The sequence below is a fragment of the Podarcis muralis genome, chromosome 4 (genome assembly GCF_964188315.1).
Source record: "Podarcis muralis chromosome 4, rPodMur119.hap1.1, whole genome shotgun sequence".
Classification (NCBI taxonomy): Eukaryota; Metazoa; Chordata; class Lepidosauria; order Squamata; family Lacertidae; genus Podarcis; species Podarcis muralis.
In genome coordinates this window covers 2,146,421-2,167,559 of record NC_135658.1, presented here as the reverse complement: position 1 = coordinate 2,167,559, position 21,139 = coordinate 2,146,421, and the positions used below count along the sequence as shown (strand labels likewise).

The 21,139-nt window shown below is 48.5% G+C and overlaps 2 protein-coding genes across 8 annotated transcripts in view; one reads left to right on the top strand and one right to left on the bottom strand.

Moving 5' to 3' along the window:
• The window catches only part of LOC114589664 (uncharacterized), a 999,511-nt gene that overhangs the window by 74,895 nt on the left and 903,477 nt on the right, over positions 1-21,139 (top strand). The gene's annotated exons all lie outside the window — the stretch shown is intronic.
• LOC114595136 (uncharacterized) overlaps positions 1-21,139 on the bottom strand; it is a 130,419-nt gene that overhangs the window by 18,688 nt on the left and 90,592 nt on the right. For 5 of the 7 annotated variants that reach the window (XM_077927905.1, XM_077927908.1, XM_077927906.1 and 2 more), the window contains 2 exons: positions 21,003-21,129; positions 7,133-16,425 (listed from right to left, as the gene is read on the bottom strand). The exons of 1 other annotated variant lie outside the window; for it this stretch is intronic. In XM_077927905.1, the coding sequence (XP_077784031.1) occupies positions 14,669-16,425; positions 21,003-21,129 (1,884 nt within the window). In that variant the 3' untranslated portion in view covers positions 7,133-14,668. Of the gene's footprint in view, positions 1-7,132; positions 16,426-21,002; positions 21,130-21,139 lie in introns of those variants that run through there. One more of the 7 variants, XM_077927910.1, reaches the window with a different exon arrangement.

Sequence of the window (21,139 nt, the reverse complement as noted above, 5' to 3'; positions counted from 1 at the left end):
TGCGCTCTGAGCATCTCCCTCGGTCCCGTTTTTGGGGGGCCTTTGTCTCTTGGCTGGGCTCTGAGCATCTCCCTCGGTCCCTTTGGGGGGGCCTTTGGCTCTTGGCTGTGCTCTGAGCATCTCCCTCGGTCCCTTTTGGGGGGGCTTTTGGCTCTTGGCTGGGCTCTGAGCATCTCCCTCGGTCTCTTTTGGGGGGGGGCTTTGGCTCTTGGCTGGGCTCTGAGCATCTCCCTCGGTCCCTTTGGGGGGGGCCTTTGGCTCTTGGCTGGGCTCTGAGCATCTCCCTCGGTCCCTTTTTTGGGGGGGGCCTTTGGCTCTCGGCTGGGCTCTGAGCATCTCCCTCAGTCCCTTTTGGGGGGCCTTTGGCTCTTGGCTGGGCTCTGAGCATCTCCCTCGGTCCCTTTTGGGGGGGCCTTTGGCTCTTGGCTGGGCTCTGAGCATCTCCCTCGGTCCCTTTTTGGGGGGCCTTTGGCTCTTGGCTGGGCTCTGAGCATCTCCCTCGGTCCCTTGGGGGGGCCTTTGGCTCTTGGCTGGGCTCTGAGCATCTCCCTCGGTCCCTTGGGGGGGGGGCTTTGGCTCTTGGCTGCGGTCTGAGCATCTCCCTCGGTCCCTTGGGGGGGGGCTTTGGCTCTTGACTGGACTCTGAGCATCTCCCTCGGTCCCTTGGGGGGGGGGGGGGCTTTGTCTCCTGGCTGGGCTCTGAACATTTCCCTCGGTCCCTTGGGGGGGGGCCTTTGTCTCTTGGCTGGGCTCTGAGCATCTCCCTCGGTCCCTTTGGGGGGGCCTTTGGCTCTTGGCTGGGCTCTGAGCATCTCCCTCGGTCCCTTGGGGGGGGGGGCTTTGGCTCTTGGCTGGGCTCTGAGCATCTCCCTCGGTCCCTTTTTGGGGGGCCTTTGGCTCTTGGCTGGGCTCTGAGCATCTCCCTCGGTCCCTTGGGGGGGCCTTTGGCTCTTGGCTGGGCTCTGAGCATCTCCCTCGGTCCCTTGGGGGGGGCTTTGGCTCTTGGCTGCGGTCTGAGCATCTCCCTCGGTCCCTTGGGGGGGGGGCTTTGGCTCTTGACTGGACTCTGAGCATCTCCCTCGGTCCCTTGGGGGGGGGCTTTGGCTCTTGGCTGCGGTCTGAGCATCTCCCTCGGTCCCTTTTGGGGGGGCCTTTGGCTCTTGGCTGGGCTCTGAGCATCTCCCTCGGTCCCTGGGGGGGGGGCTTTGGCTCTTGGCTGGGCTCTGAGCATCTCCCTCGGTCCCTTTTTTGGGGGGGCCTTTGGCTCTTGGCTGGGCTCTGAGCATCTCCCTAGGTCCTTCGGCCAGGAAGCGGAGGAGCAGCGCAGCCCAGGCTGGAGCGCAGCGGGCGAGACACTGCTGGTCTGGCTTGGGAGAGCGAGCCCTGCTGCAGCCAGAGGAAGGCCGGAGCCCCACCCGAGAGAAGCCGGCCTGGGAGAGCTGTTCTCAGGGAGGCCAGGATGGGGGGGAGAGGAGTGCTGTGTTGGAGCTTCCGGGGTGTGTGAAGCACCCGGTTCCTGGGTCTCCCTCTCCTGAGGGCAGCAATCTGGCCCTGAGACACACAAGTTCTTCCTTTGGTTACATTCGCTGTGTGGTTGCCTCATTTCAGAGGGCGTTTCTTTCATTTGTGTCATATTTTACACCATTCTTTCAACTTTGAGGTCGTACATGACCCCATTAGTCTTTGTCAGTATTTTCATCCCTCCCGTTGCAAAGATCATGTTTGTTTTACTTTCTGTCTCAGAGAAAAGAGGGGCGGAAACCACTCTTCCAGACTTCCGTCTCCAGCACTCTGCTGTTTTTCTTTGATCTGCCTAGAGACTAGGTGGCGGTATGAGAGACCTGACTCTCGCGTGCATGTTTGTTATGTTCTTTTGTTTTGTTTAACCAGTAGTAACAAAATGAGGTATGGAACAAAATAAGGTATGCAACAGCATCTTAAAAAGTAGAGCACCTAAGGAGCACCTAAGGAGCACCGAATCCTTGGTCTCCCACAGGGCTGGTCATATCATTATTAGGCAGAGGCAGCATCTTAAAAAGCAGAGACATCACCTTGCCCACAAAGGTCCGTATAGTTCAAGCCATGGTTTTCCCAGTATTGATGTATGGAAGTGAGAGCTGGACCATAAAGAAGGCTGATCACCGAAGAATTGATGCTTTTGAATTATGGTGCTGGAGAAGACTCTTGAGAGTCCCATAGACTGCAAGAAGATCAAACCGATCCATTCTGAAGGAAATCAGCCCTGAGTGCTCACTGGAAGGACAGATCCTGAAGCTGAGGCTCCAAGACTTTGGCCACCTCATGAGAAGAGAAGACTCCCTGGAAAAGACCCTGATGTTGGGAAAGATGGAGGGCACAAGGAGAAGGGGACGACAGAGGACGAGATGGTGGGACAGTGTTCTCGAAGCGACCAGCATGAGTTTGACCAAACTGCGGGAGGCAGTGGAAGACAGAAGTGCCTGGCGTGCTCTGGTCCAGGGGGTCACAAAGAGGCGGACACGACTAAATGACTAAACAACAACAACAACATGCAACGAAACCTCCATTGTTTCGCTTCCATTACTCTGCTGCATTTGAGGTGCTCACAGTAGCAAATGTGAGTCCGCTGCACCAGGACATGTTCCAGAGGAATGCTGTGCTCTGCTGTTCCTGCATTCCTGTGATCGAAGGGTCAGAGAAGGTGCTCCTGACACTCAGCCCATGAAGGAGCTGAAGATGTGGGCTTTAAAGGGTGCACGGACAGTCTGTTGGCAAACACTTTATTAATAGGAGGTTACAGGACTGTGACAGGGCACCCCCCCCCCATGATCCTTTTACATCAACAGGAAGCAAGGAAGCTCCTCCTAGAATTCAGGAGTGGCCGCTGGCACATAATTTCCATTCTCGTCCTGGGGCAAAGTTCTCAACTCGAGGTAACTCTTCCAGGTTAGTGGAGTTTGTAACCTGAAGTGTTTGTAACCTGAGGCGGTTGTAAGTAGAGACTGTATACAAAGTGTATAATTTCCTCTTCCATAAATGCTTAATTGCTAATTCAAGGGACACTGAAGTCCTTGCAGAGATGACAGGGCAGCTTTCCAGATTAGGTAGCTGGGAGTGAGACAGTTGGCAGAGTGGCACTGGGCCCACTAAGATGCCAGCTACTACAGGAATTGCTTTCTTGAGACTTTTTAGGAATGCAATACCATTTTCAATTTATTTTTTTTGAAGATTCATTTTTAAGTAATGGCCGTGTGTGAGCAAATACTCCACATTTGCCAAGCTTGCAGAAGCAGGACTAAGGGGTGAAATGAAGCCCCTCAGATTCCCAAAGGTTGAGGGAAAGGGTCTATCTCCCTTCTTCCTTCCCATTAACAGTTATTTCTACCTATGAAATGGGAAGAAAGCAGCTGCTCATGCTAAGCGCAGGGTTTGTTGGGTTGGAGATTAATGAGCTGACTGTGGTGTGATTTGTCAGCAATAAATATTTGTTCTTATCTGTAAGTGAAGCCACATTTGAAACAATACAGAAGCAGTCAAAGGGAATTTCCTGGGAAGTCTTTTATTCAGTCTCACCTGCAATCATGTGTGCTGAACACACAGAAACACATAGATAATGTGAAATTACAGTCTCCAAATAACAGAAAACACATATAAGCAGATTATTGGAATAGTACACATGATTTCTCTACCTCCTTTTTAAAAGAAAAAAAAATATTGCTTTTATTTATTTTCATGGTACAAAAGATAATTTTAAAGAAAGCAATGGTTACAACAGTAAATAAGAAATAACTTGTCCTGATGAAATTGTAGACTTTCATTCTGCCATGTGTTAAAGTTTCATTCGATTATTCTAAAAAAGATCACACCACCTTTTCCCATGAGTGCTGGGTGGATTCTTGCAACAGTCGTCACAATTTATGTATTCAATAAACATTGGCCACGTGTTATAAAAGGAATATGGATTGTGTTCCCCCACCTTCTTCATTTCTCCTGGCAAACAAAATTTAAGATACTTAAATGGTGGTGCCAAGAATCGAACATAGTATTCTAGGTGGGGCCTGACCAAGGCAGAATAAAGTGGTGTGATTCTGCCTTCTGCAACATTAGCCTCCGCTCCCGGTTTGGTGTTAATAGTAATAAAAATAATATTATTTTTTATTTATACCCCGCCCATCTGACTGGGTTTCCCCAGCCACTCTGGGCGGCTTCCAACAAAATATTAAAATACAATAGTCCATCAAATATTAAAAGCTTCCCTAAACAGGGCTGCATTCAGATGTCTTCTAAAAGTCAGATAGTTGTTTATTTCCTTGACATCTGATGGGAGGGCAGTCCACAGGGAGGGGCCCCACCACCAAGAAGGCCCTCTGCTTGGTTCCCTGTAGCTTCTCTTCTCACAGTGAGGGAACCGCCAGAAGGCCCAAGGCGATGGACCTCAGTGTTCGGACAGAACAATGGAGACGTTCCTTCAGGTCTACTGGGCCGAGGTCATTTAGGGCTTTAAAGGTCAGCACCAACACTTTGAATTGTGCCCAGAAACATACTGGGAGCCAATGTAGGTCTTTCAAGACTGGTGTTATATGGTCTTGGCAGCCGTTCCGAGTCACCAGTCTAGCTGCCGCATTCTGGCTTAGCTGTAGTTTCCAGGTCACCTTCAAAGGTAGTCCCACGTAGAGCGTGTTGCAGTAGTCCAAGCAGGAGATAACTAGCACCACTCTGGCGAGACAGTCTGTGGGCAGGTAGGGTATCAGCCTGCATACCAGATGGAGCTGGTAGACAGCTGCCCTGGACACAGAATTGACCTGAGCCTCCATGGACAGGTGTGAGTCCAAAATGACTCCCAGGCTGTGCCCCTGGTGCTTCAGGGGCACAGTTGCCCCATTCAGGACCAGGGAGTCCTCCACACCAGCCTGCCCCCCCCCAAAAAAACAGTACTCCTTTCTTTTCAGGATTCAACCTCAATCTGTTAGCAGTCATTCATCCTCCAACCACCTCCAGACACTCACACAGGACCTTCACCACCTTCACTGGTTCCAATTTGAAAGTGAGGTAGAGCTGGGTATCATCCACATACTGATCAACATCCAGCCCAAATCCCCTGATGATCTCTCCCAGCGGCTTCATGTAGATGTTGAAAAGCATGGGGGAGAAGACGGAATCCTGAGGCACCCCACAAGTGAGAGCCCAGGGGTCTGAACATTCATTTCCCACACCACTTTCTGGAGATGGCTCAGGAGGAAGGAACGGAACCACTGTATAACAGTGCCCCCAGCTCCCAGCCCCTCTTGACCTGGGGTCAGCAAACTTTTTAAGCAGGGGGCCGGTCCACAGTCCCTCAGACCTTGTGGGGGGGCTGGACTATATTTTGGGGCGGGAATGAACAAATTCCAATGCCCCACAAATAACTCAGAGATGCATTTTAAATAAAAGGACACATTCTACTCATGTAAAATCACGCCGATTCCTGGTCCGTCCACGAGCTGGATTTAGAAGGGGATTGGGCTGGATCTGGCCCCCAGGCCTTAGTTTGCCTACCCATGCTCTAGACTGATACGGAAGGAACGGGGGGGGTACCCATCCTTCCCCACCGCTCCCTGAAGGGGTCCGAGGCGATGGCCCCTGCAGTGCCCAGCCGGCCTCGAACCCTCAGCCCCCGCACCATTGCATAGGCACCACACTGTACCCCTGCCTTGTAAATAAAAGGCTCTCTTTCCTGTCTTCACGCGGGCGGAATAAGCCCCATCTTTCCTATGCCTTTCTCTCGCCCTATTCCTAACGTGAGTCGACCGTATCATATTGTATCCCCCATTCATAAAACGAGCCACGCTTTAGCCAATCACAGCCGTGCATTCGTCCTGCAGGAGCTAGCTCAGGGAGCTCTTGCACGCCTCATTTAACCTCCTGACAAGCTACTGACGGCCCCCCCACGGCGAGAACAATGGAACCGAAACCCCGGACCTTGTAAAACTGTCAAATTCTGGATACAATGTGTCCATTTTGTTTCCGCTTTGATCACCAATACGGAATAGGTCAGAAAGCATAGAAAACCTTTGGAAATTGATATAAAATCAACCATAACTCCGATTTCCTAGCTCTTGGTGTCATTCAACTCAGCTCCCTTTGGACTCCATGATGCCACCCCGACTTCCATGATCCCTGAAGTGGCAGGGCACGTACACAGGAACTTCCTAATCCTGTCAGATCGTTTCGCCTAACCCTTCCTCCGGGCAATACCAGGTGGCAGACGATGCATATCTCTGGCCCTTTGTCTTGCCACCACCGGTACTTGATAAATGTTTATCTATGTGTATCTCTCGCTCTACATATTTCCCCCTCCCTTATCTCAAATGTTAATTAGTGTAACCCCACCTTTCTCTGAGATATTCATGACGTGTGTAATATATTCATGATGTAATCCATGAAACCCAACCTTCCCATAATGTATTCATGACACTGTATTCTGGGACTTGGAGGGAACTTTTAAAAGTTTATGTCGCCCCATTCTCGGGGTTCAATCTTGTCTTGAACCTGTTGCGCAATAAACTTGGATCTCCTACAGTTTGCTCCTGTCCGGCTGAGTTCATTTTCTTCCGCAGGGACCCGCGGACTTACTTAGTCTGACGAGCTGGGTGACAGAATAGCCCTGCACCCAGATTTTTCCGTAACAAGACCATGTCCAACACGTTGATTGCAATCTACTGGTCGATGCCTGCGATGTTTTGGCAGATCATGGTTGATCGCTGGCCCCCTTCCGGCCCTGCCCTCTCTCCCTGCACCGGCCTCTATTGTTGCAGAAGGGAAGCTGGAGTTTAGAAACCGAGGCAGTTATCTGGCCAGCGATTGTAAGGTTAGTGACTGCATCTGTTCCTCCCTCCTTAAAAAAAGGTCAACAACCTAGAGCTGAATCCCTAAAAGACAGGGCATTTCCCCTCCCCAAAAAAGCTCAACAACTCTTTGACCCCAATTCCTAAAAAACGGGGGTAGATCACTGCCAGATTTTAATTTTGAAAGTATATCGCAGTCTCTCGGGAGTTGGCCACCCTTGCTCCAGACGATCCAGAAGGATGTTATGGGCAATTGTGGGCACCAATTGACGGAAGCCAGCCGTCATTTTGGGGTGCAAGGCATAGAAAAACACACACAGAGGCAGCAATATTTTCAGGAGGGTAAAAGCAGCTCCTTCCTCTCCCTTCTCCGATTTTATTTCTCCTTTGTTCTCCCCAGCCGCATGGCTGCATTCCAATGTCTCACATTACCCCATCCAGTCATGGCTCCCCCCCTCGCCCCATTGGTCAATCACAGCTCAGAGGAAATACAACTCCTTTTAAGGTCAATACATTCTAATACATTGTAAGGCACGGACATGCTGGTCACCGAGGTCAGCAAGGCACCAGGTGGCGCTACAAGCCTTTGCCATGACTTCCTGGCTCCCACATGCCCTCTTTCTTTATATTTTAATCAGAATCATATATATCAGTACCAATACGGTTATATCGAGAGCGATAGGCGACTCTTGTGAGACCGGAAGCGGGCCGCGGACTGGAGAACGATGCAGTACATACAGAGATTAAAGAAGGAAGACATTGTATACAGCAACACAAAATAATGCAAATAACTACTATAATGATCACTATAATCAATAAATGTCAAAGCGAACTTCCATCCGGAAGCCAAGAATATAAGAATTCTGATTCCAAGCTGCATGGTAGGCTTCCTTTCTAGTTTATTAGCCATGCACTGGTGTCACTCCTATAGCACTGAGATTGGTCACTGTATGTTCCTGTAAGAGAACAAGAGCTATTAAACATGAATTTCAATGTATATTGACAGTTTGGATATATGCCCCATGATTCTTTCCCCTTTTTAATTTGAAAACAAATGGGGGCAGGCTCATGGAGGGTCAATTGTACTGGAGGCCAAAAAGTTTGCTTAGGGGATATAATATTAGTAAATTGAAAAGATCCATTGACAGGCACACCATGAAGCATTATGCCTGAATGACTGGCAAAGGGCGGCATGTGCATACATAACCAACATTTAGAAGCATGCAATAAGCTGGTAAACTTAATCATATCTTGTACAAAAATATTATCCTTCCATCTTATGATAATTTTCTCCCCTAAAAGTCTTATTCAACAACGCTGTTCTTATAGTTCGAGAGTGGCTGAGCCGTGGATACTGCCAGCCAGAGTAGGATTCAGGCGACAGCTGCTTGCCAGCCGATAAGGTGAAATATGGTGGTTTCAACTGGACTGTGTCGTCTGCTCCTCTTCCTTGTATAACGGTGCAGGAAAGGATGGCAAGGCAAATGGTTAGGAAGGCAAACACTGCCAGATGCAGTTCGTGTGCAGCACCTCTAGGTGGCGCATGCAGAAAGGTTTCAATGCTTCACTCACAAAATGTTGACAAAGTGTAGGGCAGTGTTTCCCAACCGGTGTTCCGCGGCACACTAGTGTGCCGCGAGACCTTGCCTGGTGTGCCGTGGGAGGGAGTCGGGCGAGTCGGGCGGCGAGAGGCGGGGTGGCGGCGGCGAGGATCTGCGTCGAGCCGGGGGCAGCTCCGCGGTGGTGGTGCCGAGGTTTCTCTCTCCATTCTCCCCTCACACACACACACAGGAAATAACACAGGATCAGCTGACAGGACCCGGCCAATGGGGCGGCGGCGGGGCAGCGCGCGCAAAAGGGAGGAGCGCGAGACAGCGGACGAGGAGGAGGCCGGCATGTCCGGGCAGCAGCAGCAACAACAGCAGCAGCAACTCCCGGCGACGGCTCCTCAAGCCCCGGGCAACCCTACTCCCTCACTGGCCTCGGCCGCCCTCCTGCTCCACCCGCTGCCGCCGCCGGCCACCTCTGCCCCGCCGCCGCCCCATTTCTGGAGAGGTCGAGAGAGGGCCCTGGCGCCCGAGGGCTCCCCTCCAGCCCGCTCTCCTCGGCAGACATCCTCGCTCGCTCGCGCCCCGTCCCGCCCTCGCCGCTCCAAGGCTTCCCCGCTTCCCTCCCCTCCTCCACTGACGCAGTCCGTGCTGCACCAGATCCTAACATGGCGGCGGCGAGGTGGTGAAGAGCGCGGCGGCGACGGCGGCGAAAGGAGACTCCGGGCCGAGCGGGCAAGCGCGGCGGCGGGCGGGCGGGTGAGTGGCTTGAGCCGGGCTCTCTTCCGCTCGAGGGGCCGCGGCGTCGCCGCCGGCGAATATTTAAGGGCCTCGTGGTGAGGGGGGGGAAGGGAGCAATGGCGCGGGAGGCGAGAGGGCTCGGTCCTCTCTCTCCATTTGAATCTGCCTCGCGAGGGGTGGGCGGGCAGGCTCCCTCACGGCCGACTCGGCAGAGGGCTCGGCCGGCCCGAGTGTCGCCCCCTCAACAAGTCCCCGGGTGGGCCGTTGGGGAAGGCGGGGGGAAGACGAGAGGTAGTTTCTCGGCGGGGAATGACTTGAGGGAGAAGCGCGAGGCCTTGAATGTGGAGGGTCTTCCCGCGATTCAATCTCCGGGAGACGCGGAACGGGTTCGGGTGGGCAAACTTGGGAGGCCGCGCGGGAGGCGGTTTCGAGAACCGTTGCAAATAGTTATGAATGAAAGCGGGCGCTCACGTCCCTGTAATTAAAGGGGGGCGGCGGAAAGGAAGGTGGCCTGGCAGTTGGCTTTAAAAATAATACCTTAGCTAGAGGCAAGAAGTCGCGGGATAAACGTGCACAGGAGCGGGGAGGGATAGGGGAGTAAGCCCATGGCCCAAAGGAAACATTTTGCACACTCCGAAGTGTGATAAAAAGCTACGTGATATTGTTGTGCCTATACTGATTCCTCCCCGCCCCCGTCCCCAAAATGCTGTATGCAGGTTGATAGTAGACAGGCTCCAGTAGAAAGCACAAAGTTTAAAAACAAAAACAAAAAAAACCACCACAGGCTATTTGACAATGTAGGGGTCTTTTATTCGAGAACTGGATCACTTTGCTCGTCTCTGTTTGGAAAGAAGTTATGTGCAGTGTGACATGTATGCAATGGTAAAATAAAGGAGCAGATTAATGTGCTTTGCTTTCTGAAACTGCATTCTGAAATGTAAGGGGAACGGGCCTTTCCAGAAACATCTGTAAGGCTTGCTTTCTCACCAAGTTCCTTTATCAATGGAAGGAAGAAGTGTGTTGGGACTGATGCATTTCAAGTCATTCAAAATGATCACAGCCAAGTTTGCAGGTGACTCCCAAATTATTCAGGATGGTGAAGGCCACAGTAGACTCTCCGTATGTGGTGAAGGGGCAGCAAAATGGCAAATGAGTTTCAATGTAAGTGTAAAATCATGCACACCAAGGCAAAAGAAAGAAAGAAGAGATAAAAGTTGATGGTTGGGATCTTAATTGGTTGTGACTGACTGCTATAAGAGGTTTGTGGTAGTGGTGGACGGCTCACTGTAACAGAAGAAGCAGTGAAAAAAGGTAGGCTGTTGGACATTATTAGGAAAGGGACTAAAATATAAAATTCTGTTGCCATAGTGCAGGGGTTGGAAACCTAAGGCCCACGGGGGTCATTTAACCTGCCATGAGCTGCCCCTGAACCGAGCTGCCCACTCGGCGAGTCCTGGCATGCTGTACTAAACCAGCATGGCATGGGGACTCGCTTCCACAGTGCCAAAAATCACGTCTGCACAGATGCCGAAAAATGCGAGTGCGCGGGCGATCCGGCCCACGAAGGGATCTCCGCTGGAGTGAACCGGCCCAGGCTAGGTAAACCTTGCCAACCCCTGCCATAGTGCATATTCCAGCCATACTCCTCCGCCCGCTATCGCCGCCACCACCACAGCAGCCGCCGCCGCCTCAGCTGGGCCCATGCCTGCCGGGAGCGGCGGCGGCAGCAGCAGCAGCGCCCCGGCGCCCTTCCCTCACGGCGGCGACCCGGCCCTGAACGAGCAGGAGAAGGAGCTCAAGTGACGCTGCGCGCTGACGTCACGGGGCTGTAATGGTGGTGTGCCTCGAGATTTTTTTCATCAAACAAGTGTGCCTTTGCCCAAAAAAGGTTGGGAAACACTGGTGTAGGGGAGTTCCGCATGCCTTGAGGCAGGACAACCCACTGATATCGCTGGGTGGGCTGCGAATTGTTATATACTGGCAATGTAAAAGCAAACCGTTCCTGTCTGCTGGAGCCAGTGGAATGAAGATGGTTCAATGTGGCCGAAAGTCAATTGTTCAGAAATAAGCTGTTCAGAAAAAGCTGGTGCCATTGCTGCGGATTTTTCTTTTGGTGGAGGCCACTGTTCTACCCACACTGAGGTATCAGTGATCTTGGTTTGCCACGCTGGAAACGTATCGGTGGCTACAGGCTGGTTTTTATTTTGCGCTGCCACCAGGAGATGAGCTGCTGTACCTACAGACTGACAAATGCGAAGCATGGCTGCTGTCTGTGGCAGGATTGTGTATTATCGGGCGCAACGCAACCTTACAATCCTCATTTGCATTTTCAAAGGCCAATTGTTTGATAATTATTTGTTTGGCTTCAGGATTTTCAATTTGTCTACTCACTGCTGTAATCAGCCGGTCCATAAAGGAAGAATATGATTCTCTAGGTTCTTGTCTGACTGAACCCCACCTAGACTGGATACTGGTGGGTTCCGGGATTTTTCTCATTACTTGTTGAGCAGCAAGAGCAGTATCCCTCAATAAGATCTGCAGCAGTGTGGCTTGTACTGAAGCCTGAGCGAAGGGGCCACGCCCCATCATAGCATCCATCACATCTGTGAGGGTAAGATTAGGATTATTCCCTCTTGCTTGTTGCAGTAAAGCAGGAGCATAAGCACGACAGGCAATTTCCCATTCATGGGCAAACAATACAGCAGCTGATGGGGGCAAAACTGTACGTGCCAAAAGCTTGATGTCATCTGGCACCAACAGCTGGGCTAATGTGGCTTCCAAAAGAGCCTGTGTGAATGGGGCTTGAAGTCCATTTGTCCTTACTGACAGTTGTAGCTCTTTCAAGACTTTAAAGTCAAAAGGTTGGTGCTGGGCTTGAGTTCCTGCTGGAGCACCAGCAGGGGGCACAATAACAGGGAATGCCATAGTATCCTGAGATAAGGAACAGGCAAGGACTGCACGTTGAAAAGGGGTAGCTGGTTCTGCTGCTGAAAGAGCAGGGTCATTTCCAGCCAGACCACGGCATTTTTGCAGGATTGGGTCCTCTGGTGAGGAACTGTAGTCCGGAGGTTTGGGTTGTGGAGCTGCTGGCAAAGCAAGCATTGGAACCGATGCCAGCACAGCAGGCTGAATTAAAGAAGCTGAAGGTTGTGTTGGCAATGCAGCCAAGGAGATATTTTTTGGTGATAAAGAACCCATAGCATATCGAATTTTACACCAAGCATTTAAAATTCTAACACCTATGCTGGGATGTCCATGAAAATGTGTCCCGATCTTATCCCAATGTTTTAATTCCCATGTTCCATCCAAAGGAAACCAGGGACAATGTTCATGAATGCACAAAATAAGCTGTATCAAATCACCCTCTGGAACTTCCAATTTGTTGGAGGAGAGGAGAAATTTTAAGTCTTTAAAAAATTTCTGTTGGGGAGTAGTCAAAGAGCTGCCCATGTCTCAAAAATAAGATAAAAAAAAGAAGAAAAGGGATCGAACTCACCTGGATCTTTTTTAAGATGCTTCAGCACTGTGGAACCCTTGCCGGGCATAGTGAGCCGATGATATCCACTGCTTGGATCGAAAATCCTCTCACAGTTTCTTTTAAAATCCTCTTAGTCTGCCTCAGACTGTTTGCTTTAAATTGCTTCTTTTTTCTTTTAAAAACCTCAGCCGTATCCTTTTATTCAGCCTCACATGGGGCACCACTTGTGGGCACCAATTGACAGAAGCCAGCCATCATTTTGGGGTGCAAGGCATAGAAAAACACACACAGAGGCAGCAATATTTTCAGGAGGGTAAAAGCAGCTCCTTCCTCTCCCTTCTCCGATTTTATTTCTCCTTTGTTCTCCCCAGCCGCATGGCTGCATTCCAATGTCTCACATTACCCCATCCGGTCATGGCTCCCCCCTCGCCCCATTGGTCAATCACAGCTCAGAGGAAATACAACTCCTTTTAAGGTCAATACATTCTAATTCATTGTAAGGCACGGACATGCTGGTCACAGAGGTCAGCAAGGCACCAGGTGGCGCTACAAGCCTTTGCCATGACTTCCTGGCTCCCACAGGCAATGGTATCAAAAGCCACTGAGAGATCCAGCAGAACTAGGAAACAGTTCTCACCTTTGTCCCTAGCCCACCAGAGATCATCGACCACTGCGAACAAGGCATTTTCAGTCAAATGATGACTGGAAGGGATCCAAATGGTCTGCATCTTCCAGGCATGTCTGGAGTTGTTCAGCAACCACTTGCTCAATCACCTTGCCCAAGAATGAAAGATTTGAGGCTGGGTGATAGGTGGCCATATTGACCAGGTCTAAAGATGTTTTTTTAAGAAGCGGTTTAATAACCGTCTTTTTCCGTGGGTCTGGGAAGGCCCCCTCACAGAGAGAAGCATTCACCACCCCATGAAGCCCATCGTCCAGCCCTTCCCGGCTTGCTTTTATCAGCCAGGATGGACAGCAGGTCCCATCCTGGACCAGATGGAGACCTGCAGGCACTCACAGCAGGGGTTGCCTGCAAATGTGGTGAGCATCCCCTCAGTTCCTTCATCCAAGTCATTTCTAAAGACGTTGAACAACAACGGGCCCAGGACAGAACCCTGCAGCACCCCTCTTGTCACTTTTCCCCAGGATGATGAGGAACCATGAAGGAAGACTGTTTGGGTTCGGTCAGTCAAATCCGCCTAACAGTTACCTCATTCAGCCCACATTTTGCCAGCTTCCTCACAGAAAGATCACGGGAGACTTTGTCAAAATTTGCCTTACTGAAATCAAAACACACTACAAAATTTGTAACTCCATCCAAAAAAAGGGGAGGAGAGATTTCTCTGGCTTGACTTGTTTTTGGGAAAGCCATGCTTTCATCCTTTGTGTTTCTGTTGTGAAATCTTCAGGTGAAGGGCACATAAACTTTAAAAATGATAATAAGGATATTGACAAGCTGGAACATGTGCAAAGGAGGGCGATCATGTATTTATTTAATTTGTATACCACCCGACCCAGTGGTGCTAACTTGAATAAAATATAGGTGGGGGGCCAGGTAAGGCCTGCCTTGCACAATCAATGACATGATGCATGCACGCCATTTGAATGGCAATGCCTACCAACTGGGGGTTTCCCAACTGGTTGCAAATGGGATCAGTTCCGGAGCCATGTTCACAACCTGAAAGGAACACAATCCACATCTGCGTGTCTGCGCATGCGCAGGTCGCGATTTGCAGCTTCTGCACATTCGTGTGATGTCATTTTACGTGTCTGCACATGTGTGAGCAGCAAAACCTATAAGTAACCCTTTCAGGCACTTCCGGGTCACCGCGGGATGCAACCTGAAAAGACGTAACCTGAAACAAACGTAACAAGAGGTACGACTGTATATTATGGGGGGGGGGGGGCAAAGACCCATCGGCCTCTAAAAGTCAACTCCTGTTCCCACATGTCTCAGGGTGGTTACAACATAAAAAGACAATATAAAAACACAAAATACACATCTGTAACCCTCCTCCCTACCACATTTTAAAAGGGCATTAGATGTCAATCAGCCAAAGGCCTGGTTAACAAGGTACGGATTTGCCTGGCTCCTAAAGCTATATAATGGTTTTTCCAACGTTTGTATGAATTATCTGATGCATAGTGAGATGGGAGCTCTGACTGAAGCTCTTTCCACATTCCAAGCACTGATAGGGTTTCTCCCCTGTATGAATTCTCTGATGGGAAGTGAGATAGTGGCTGTAACTGAAGCTCTTTCCACATTCCACACACTGATAGGGTTTCTCTCCTGTATGAAGTCTTTGATGGGAATTGAGAGAGGAGCTCGTACTGAAGCTCTTTCCACATTCCACACACTGATAGGGTTTCTCTCTTGTATGAATTTTCTGATGAAAAGTGAGATCGGAGCTCTGACTGAAGCTCTTTCCACATTCCACACACTGATAGGGTTTCTCCCCTGTATGAATTCTCTGATGGAAAGTGAGAGAGGAGCTCTGAGTGAAGCTCTTTCCACATTCCACACACTGATAGGGTTTCTCTCCTGTATGAATTCTTTGATGGGAATTGAGAGAGGAGCTTGTACTGAAGCTCTTTCCACATTCCACACACGGATAGGGTTTCTCCCCTGTATGAATTCTCTGATGCATAGTGAGATTGGAGCTCTTACTGAAGCTCTTTCCACATTCCACGCACTGATAGGGTCTCTCTCTTGTATGAATTTTATGATGGGAAATGAGAGAGGAGCTCTGACTGAAGCTCTTTCCACATTCCACGCACTGATAGGGTTTCTCCCCAGTATGAATTCTCTGATGGGAAGTGAGATGGTGGCTGTAACTGAAGCTCTTTCCACATTCCACACACTGATAGGGTTTATCCCCTCTATGAATTCTTTGATGGGAATTGAGAGAGGAGCTTGTACTGAAGCTCTTTCTACATTTCAAACACTGATAGGGTTTCTCTCTTGTATGAATTTTATGATGGGAAGTGAGAGAGGAGCTCTGAGTGAAGCTCTTTCCACATTCCATGCACTGATAGGGTTTCTCTCTTGTATGAATTTTATGATGGGAAATGAGAGAGGAGCTCTGAATGAAGCTCTTTCCACATTCCATGCACTGATAGGGTTTCTCTCCTGTATGAATTCTTCGATGGGAACTGAGATAGGAGCTCGTATTGAAGCTCTTTCCACATTCCAGGCACTGATAAGGTTTCTCTCCTGTATGAATTCTTCGATGGGAAGTGAGATCCGAGCTCTTCCTGAAGCTCTTTCCACATTCCACGCACTGATAGGGTCTCTCCCCTGTATGAATTCTCTGATGGGAAGTGAGATGGAAGACCTGACTAAAGCTCTTTCCACATTCCACACACTGATAGGGTTTCTCCCCTGTATGAATTCTTTGATGCTTGGTGAGACTGCAGCTTGTACTAAAGCTCTTTCCACATTCCACGCACTGATAGGGTTTCTCCCCTGTATGAATTCTCTGATGCTTAGTGAGATTGGAACTCTTCCTGAAGCTCTTTCCACATTCCATGCACTGATAGGGTTTCTCCCCAGTATGAATTCTCTGATGGGAAGTGAGATCAGAGATCTGTCTGAAGCTCTTTCCACATTCCACGCACTGATAGGGTTTCTCCCCTTTATGAATTTTCTGATGGGAAGTGAGATTGAAGCTTTTCCTGAAGCTCTTTCCACATTCCATGCACTGATAGGGTTTCTTTCCAATGAGAATTCTTGGTTGGGAAGTGAGAGAGGAGCTCTCACTGCTGCTCTCTCCAAATTCCAAATTTTTGCATGGCTTCTCCTCTCCGGGGTTTTTGTCATGTTCATCCTTGTTCTTGTTTTCCAATTCATCAAAATCTGCAATGGAGACCAAAAAGGGATTAGAGCCTCAGGAACAAATCAAGAACTGAAGGGAGTGGGGTGTTTGTTCGTTGCCTTTGTTGGTTGTCATTAACCAACATTTTTATTAATATATTCTGATGGATTGATGAATGTTGATTTGTTTGGTATACAATAGTGGCCAAAATTGTGGAAGCCTTTTGGGGGGAAAGTGTATTTCAGATATTTGATGGCTCGTAACGCCACTTTATTTTGAGTAATACCTTAGGATTATGTATCAATGGAAAGATAATTTAATGAAGAATGTAATCTGTACCTGTATTCTATCAAAAGTCAAAACTGAATAACCAGAAAAAGGAAGCACAACTTGCTTAGGTTGACTTTTGACAGTGTGTTGTGTGATGGCTATCATGTTGGTTGGTTATTTCTTGTTTTTTCATTTAGTGGTTTGTAAAACATAATAAAATTAAAGAAATGGCACAAGAAGTTGACTGGACACCCAGAAAGTGATGTAAAATAGTACTATTAAGTGAAAAAGGCTACAGTTATGAAGAAATTAGAAGAAAGATGGAGGATTCTTTTTCTTTTTCCAATTTTATTTTAAAAAGTACTGTATTTTTTGCTCCATAGGGCGCAGCTAGTTTTTAGGGGGGGGATCAAGGAAGAAAACTTATTTCTCCCCCCAGCCCCAAAGAGTAAAGAAGCCAAGAAAACGAGCGGGATCCATCCCACTGGCTGTCTTGGCTTTCTCTTTAGCTGCGCCAACCTCTCCAGCCGGGAGAGGCTGCCTACGGCTTTGGCAGAAGGCAAGACAGCGAGCGAGATGGATCCCGCTCACTGTCTTGGCTTCGTTTTTAGCCGTGGGGCTGGGGCGGGGTCCCCCGACCCCAGCCCCCAGAACAGATCCAGGAGCAGCGGCAAGATTGAGCGCAACCTCGCCGCCACTCCCAGAGCTTGCGGGGCTGGGGACGGGCTTCCCCTGACCCCAACCCCCAGAACAGGCAGCTATCCACAAGCCTTCCGAGCACAGCGGGAACTCCTGCCGCACTTGGAAGGCTTGCGGATAGCTGCCTGAAGCCCCCGGAGTGCAGCCTTTGATGCCTCCGCAGAGAAGCGGGGTGAAGGCACCCCGCTGCCCTGCGGAGGCTTTGCGCAGCTATCCCAAAGCTAGAACAGCGAGACGGAGCTCGCTGTTCTGGCTTTGGGCTTAGTCGCGCAGCCTGCATTCGCTCTACAGGATGCACACACATTTCCTCTCAATTTTTGGAGGGGGAAAAGTGCGTCCTATAGAGCGAAAAATACGGTATATAGCATTTTATTAGAGTGGGAAACCAAAGATGAAGAGGTTAAATCAGTCATGCTTAAATGGGCTCAGTATGTGGGACACAACATTCAGGTTGCAAGTTGGGGAAAATTGTGGAAAGCTGACATAAAATTTACAGATTGTATATTATTAAGAGAAATTTACATGAAAATGATGTATAGATGGTATATCACATCAGTGAAAATGGCAAAGATGTTTAAGAAAGAAAATAAGAGATGCTGGAGATGTAAAGAAAAGGAAGGAACATTTTATCATATGTGGTAGGAATGCAAATGCATTAGAAAATATTGGGAAATGATATATAATGAACTGAAAAAAATGTTTTAAATGAGCTTTGGTAAACATCCTGAAGCCTTTCTGTTAGGTATCTCAAATCAAGAGCTGCCAAAAGAAAAATGGACATTATTTATGTATGCTACAACAGCGGCAAGAATCTTAACTGCACAAAATTGGAAGATGGAAGAAATACCATCAAAAGAACAATGGTAAGAAAAACTGATGAATTATGCAGAATTGGCTAAGCTAACAGAGAAACTATGAGAGAGGACAAAAAGGATTTTGAAAGAGTTTGGGAACCATTTACAGGTTATTTGCAGAAACAACAAAATGGATTGGACTCACTGGCAGGGTCTGAATAAACATTCACAATTTTATTATAGTAATAGAAATTTTAATAAAATGATAAGGAAATTTACTTTTATATAAAGCAGGACACAATAAATAAAACTAAATAACTCAGTAGAGGGGGAGTTTGTTGGAAAACTAGCCCCATCTGGAGAGGCTGTCCCCTCTCCCTGCTCCCGGAGCTGGTTTACCGGTGATCTGCCTCTGGCTGCGTTCCCAGACAGACCAGGGAGATCTTGATATAGGCAACATTTCCCAGCGTGGAAAATGCACGCCCACTTCTCCCCCTTCACAGGGGAAAGAAGAGTAGTCAGAAATCTATTTACATATTGTTTATTTCTGACATTACAGCTCTACAGAAAACGTGTCCGATCACTTCAGTTTCCATCCAGCAAGTGACAAAGACTTCCTTTACAAACACAACAGGAAGGTCTCAAATTACACACTGGACACAGACTTCCAAAGCCTGTGAACTTCCAGGAATTTACTTTCCCACAGCTAGTCATATCACATGATGTCAACAAGCTGGCTGTCTGCAGCTGCGATGTTCTCATATTGTAACAGAGTTGAGGGAAGTCCGGAGGACGGGAGGGAGAACAATTGTATATAACATGATGATTGAGATATTTTTATTTGTTATAAAATTCAATAAATACTCATTTTTAAAAAAGAAAAAAGAAGAAGAAAGATTGAGGAAAACTTAACCAAAGCTGGCCTTTCTATATTTGTGAAGAGGTATAAGGAGACTCAGTCACTACAAAATCAGACTGGTAAAGGAAGGAAAAGGTGCACAACAGTAAGTGACAATCGAAGGATGAAGAGACTGTGCCTACGTGACAGAAGAAAATCATCTGGGTGTCTCATCATGGGGCAATGTAAGGTGAAGTTGAGTGCAAGGACTGGTATAATGCTAGAATTCCAAGGGAAAAGCCATTATCTCTCAAGCAAAGGTGGAAAAGATTAAACTGGCTAAAACCCATGGTAACTGGACAGCGGAACAATGGGACAGTGTTATTTGGAGCGATGAGACCCCAATCTCCTTGCTTGGTAGTGAGGGCATGAAATACGTGAGGAGGAGAATGAGAGATTTACATCCTACTTGCATTACACCGACCGTGAAACACCCAGACAGCGTGATGATCTGGGGTTGTATGACAGCAAAAGGTGTGGGCAGAATTTGTGTCATTAATGGGAACGTAAATGCCCCCAAATACATAAATCAAATACTTGAGCCTGAACTGAAGCATTCTGAATGTGAAATCATATTCCACTGGTGGAACGGCCTGGGAATAGCCCAAGCGAAAATCTTGGGAGCCGACTAAAGAAACTTGTTAGTCAGAAGCAACCCAGCAATAAAGCCCAATTAACAGAGGCAATAATTCCATCTTGGTTTCACAGCTGCAGAACTAAAAAACTTGCTTCACTCCATGGGAAGACGTTGCAAGGCCTGAATTAAAGCTAAAGGTTACCGAAATCAGTATTAATTGACATGGTGAGAATTTCTGTATATCTCCTTTTTTCTAAGCGTTTCACATTTCTTTTTTATAACTACTGTTCTAATAAATACTCCTTCATAAAAGTTATTGCATTGCAATCTTCATTAAATTATCTTTCCTAGGGTAAGGTAAAGGTAAAAGGACCCCTGACCATTAGATCCAGTCGTGACTGACTCTGGGGTTGCGGCGCTCATCTCGCTTTATTGGCCGAGAGAGCCAGTGTTTGTCCACAGACAGCTTCCGGGTCATGTGGCCAGCATGACTAAGCCGCTTCTGGCGAACCAGAGCAGCGCACGGAAACGCAGTTTACCTTCCCGCCGGAGCGGTACCTATTTATCTACTTGCACTTTGACGTGCTTTCGAACTGCTAGGTTGGGAGGAGCAGGGACCAAGCAGCGGGAACTCACCCCGTCATGGGGATGCGAACCGCCGACCTTCTGATTGGCAAGCCCTAGGCTCTGTGGTTTAACCCACAGCGCCACCCCGTGTCCCTTTCCTACGGTATCACTTCCCAAAAAAGTGGTGTTATGAGCCATCAAACACATTTTTTAAAAAGGTTTCCATGATTTTAGCCACTAGTACAAGTTGATCAATTAAAGTTAATATACTTTTTATATGGGATTGATGTTTCATGTGTATATATGTGTTGGAAGCCACCCAGAGTGGCTGGGGCAACCCAGCCAGATGGGCAGGGGATAAATAAAAATTATTACTATTACTATCACTGATTCTACTACCTGAGATTCAATAAGCCTGGCTCTTCTCTGGGGCAGATGTTGTTTGGCCCGGTCATGGCATCCCCTCCATCGCCAATGTCAGGTGTCTCTCTGGTCAACCCAAGACTGACAGCAGCAAAATCAAAAACAGAAAACCTGACAGAAGCTACTTATCTTTCCTAACAACTCCGAAGTTGACATTTAAGATGCCTGGGCAGTTCTGACCAGCCGAATCGTAGTATAAAAAGGCAGAACTGGTGGAAGATTTTTGACAGAAAAAACTGTAATTTGCTGTTCAAAGCTTATTGTGGGGGCGTTAGGTTCCCAGGTGTTGTAGGGGGCGCTGTTGAGCTCTGTGAAAATATATGAGGTTTGTCAAATAGAGGTATTTTTTGAATTTCCAGGCAGATAGGACGATCCCACAGGGAGCCTTACCAAGAGAGGCCACGATCCCACGATTCTCCTCCATGACGTCCTTATGCAGAGCTCTCTGGTCAGGATCCAGCAACGCCCACTCCTCATCCGTGAAACGAACAGCGACATCTTCAAAGCACACTGGACCCTAAAAGAAA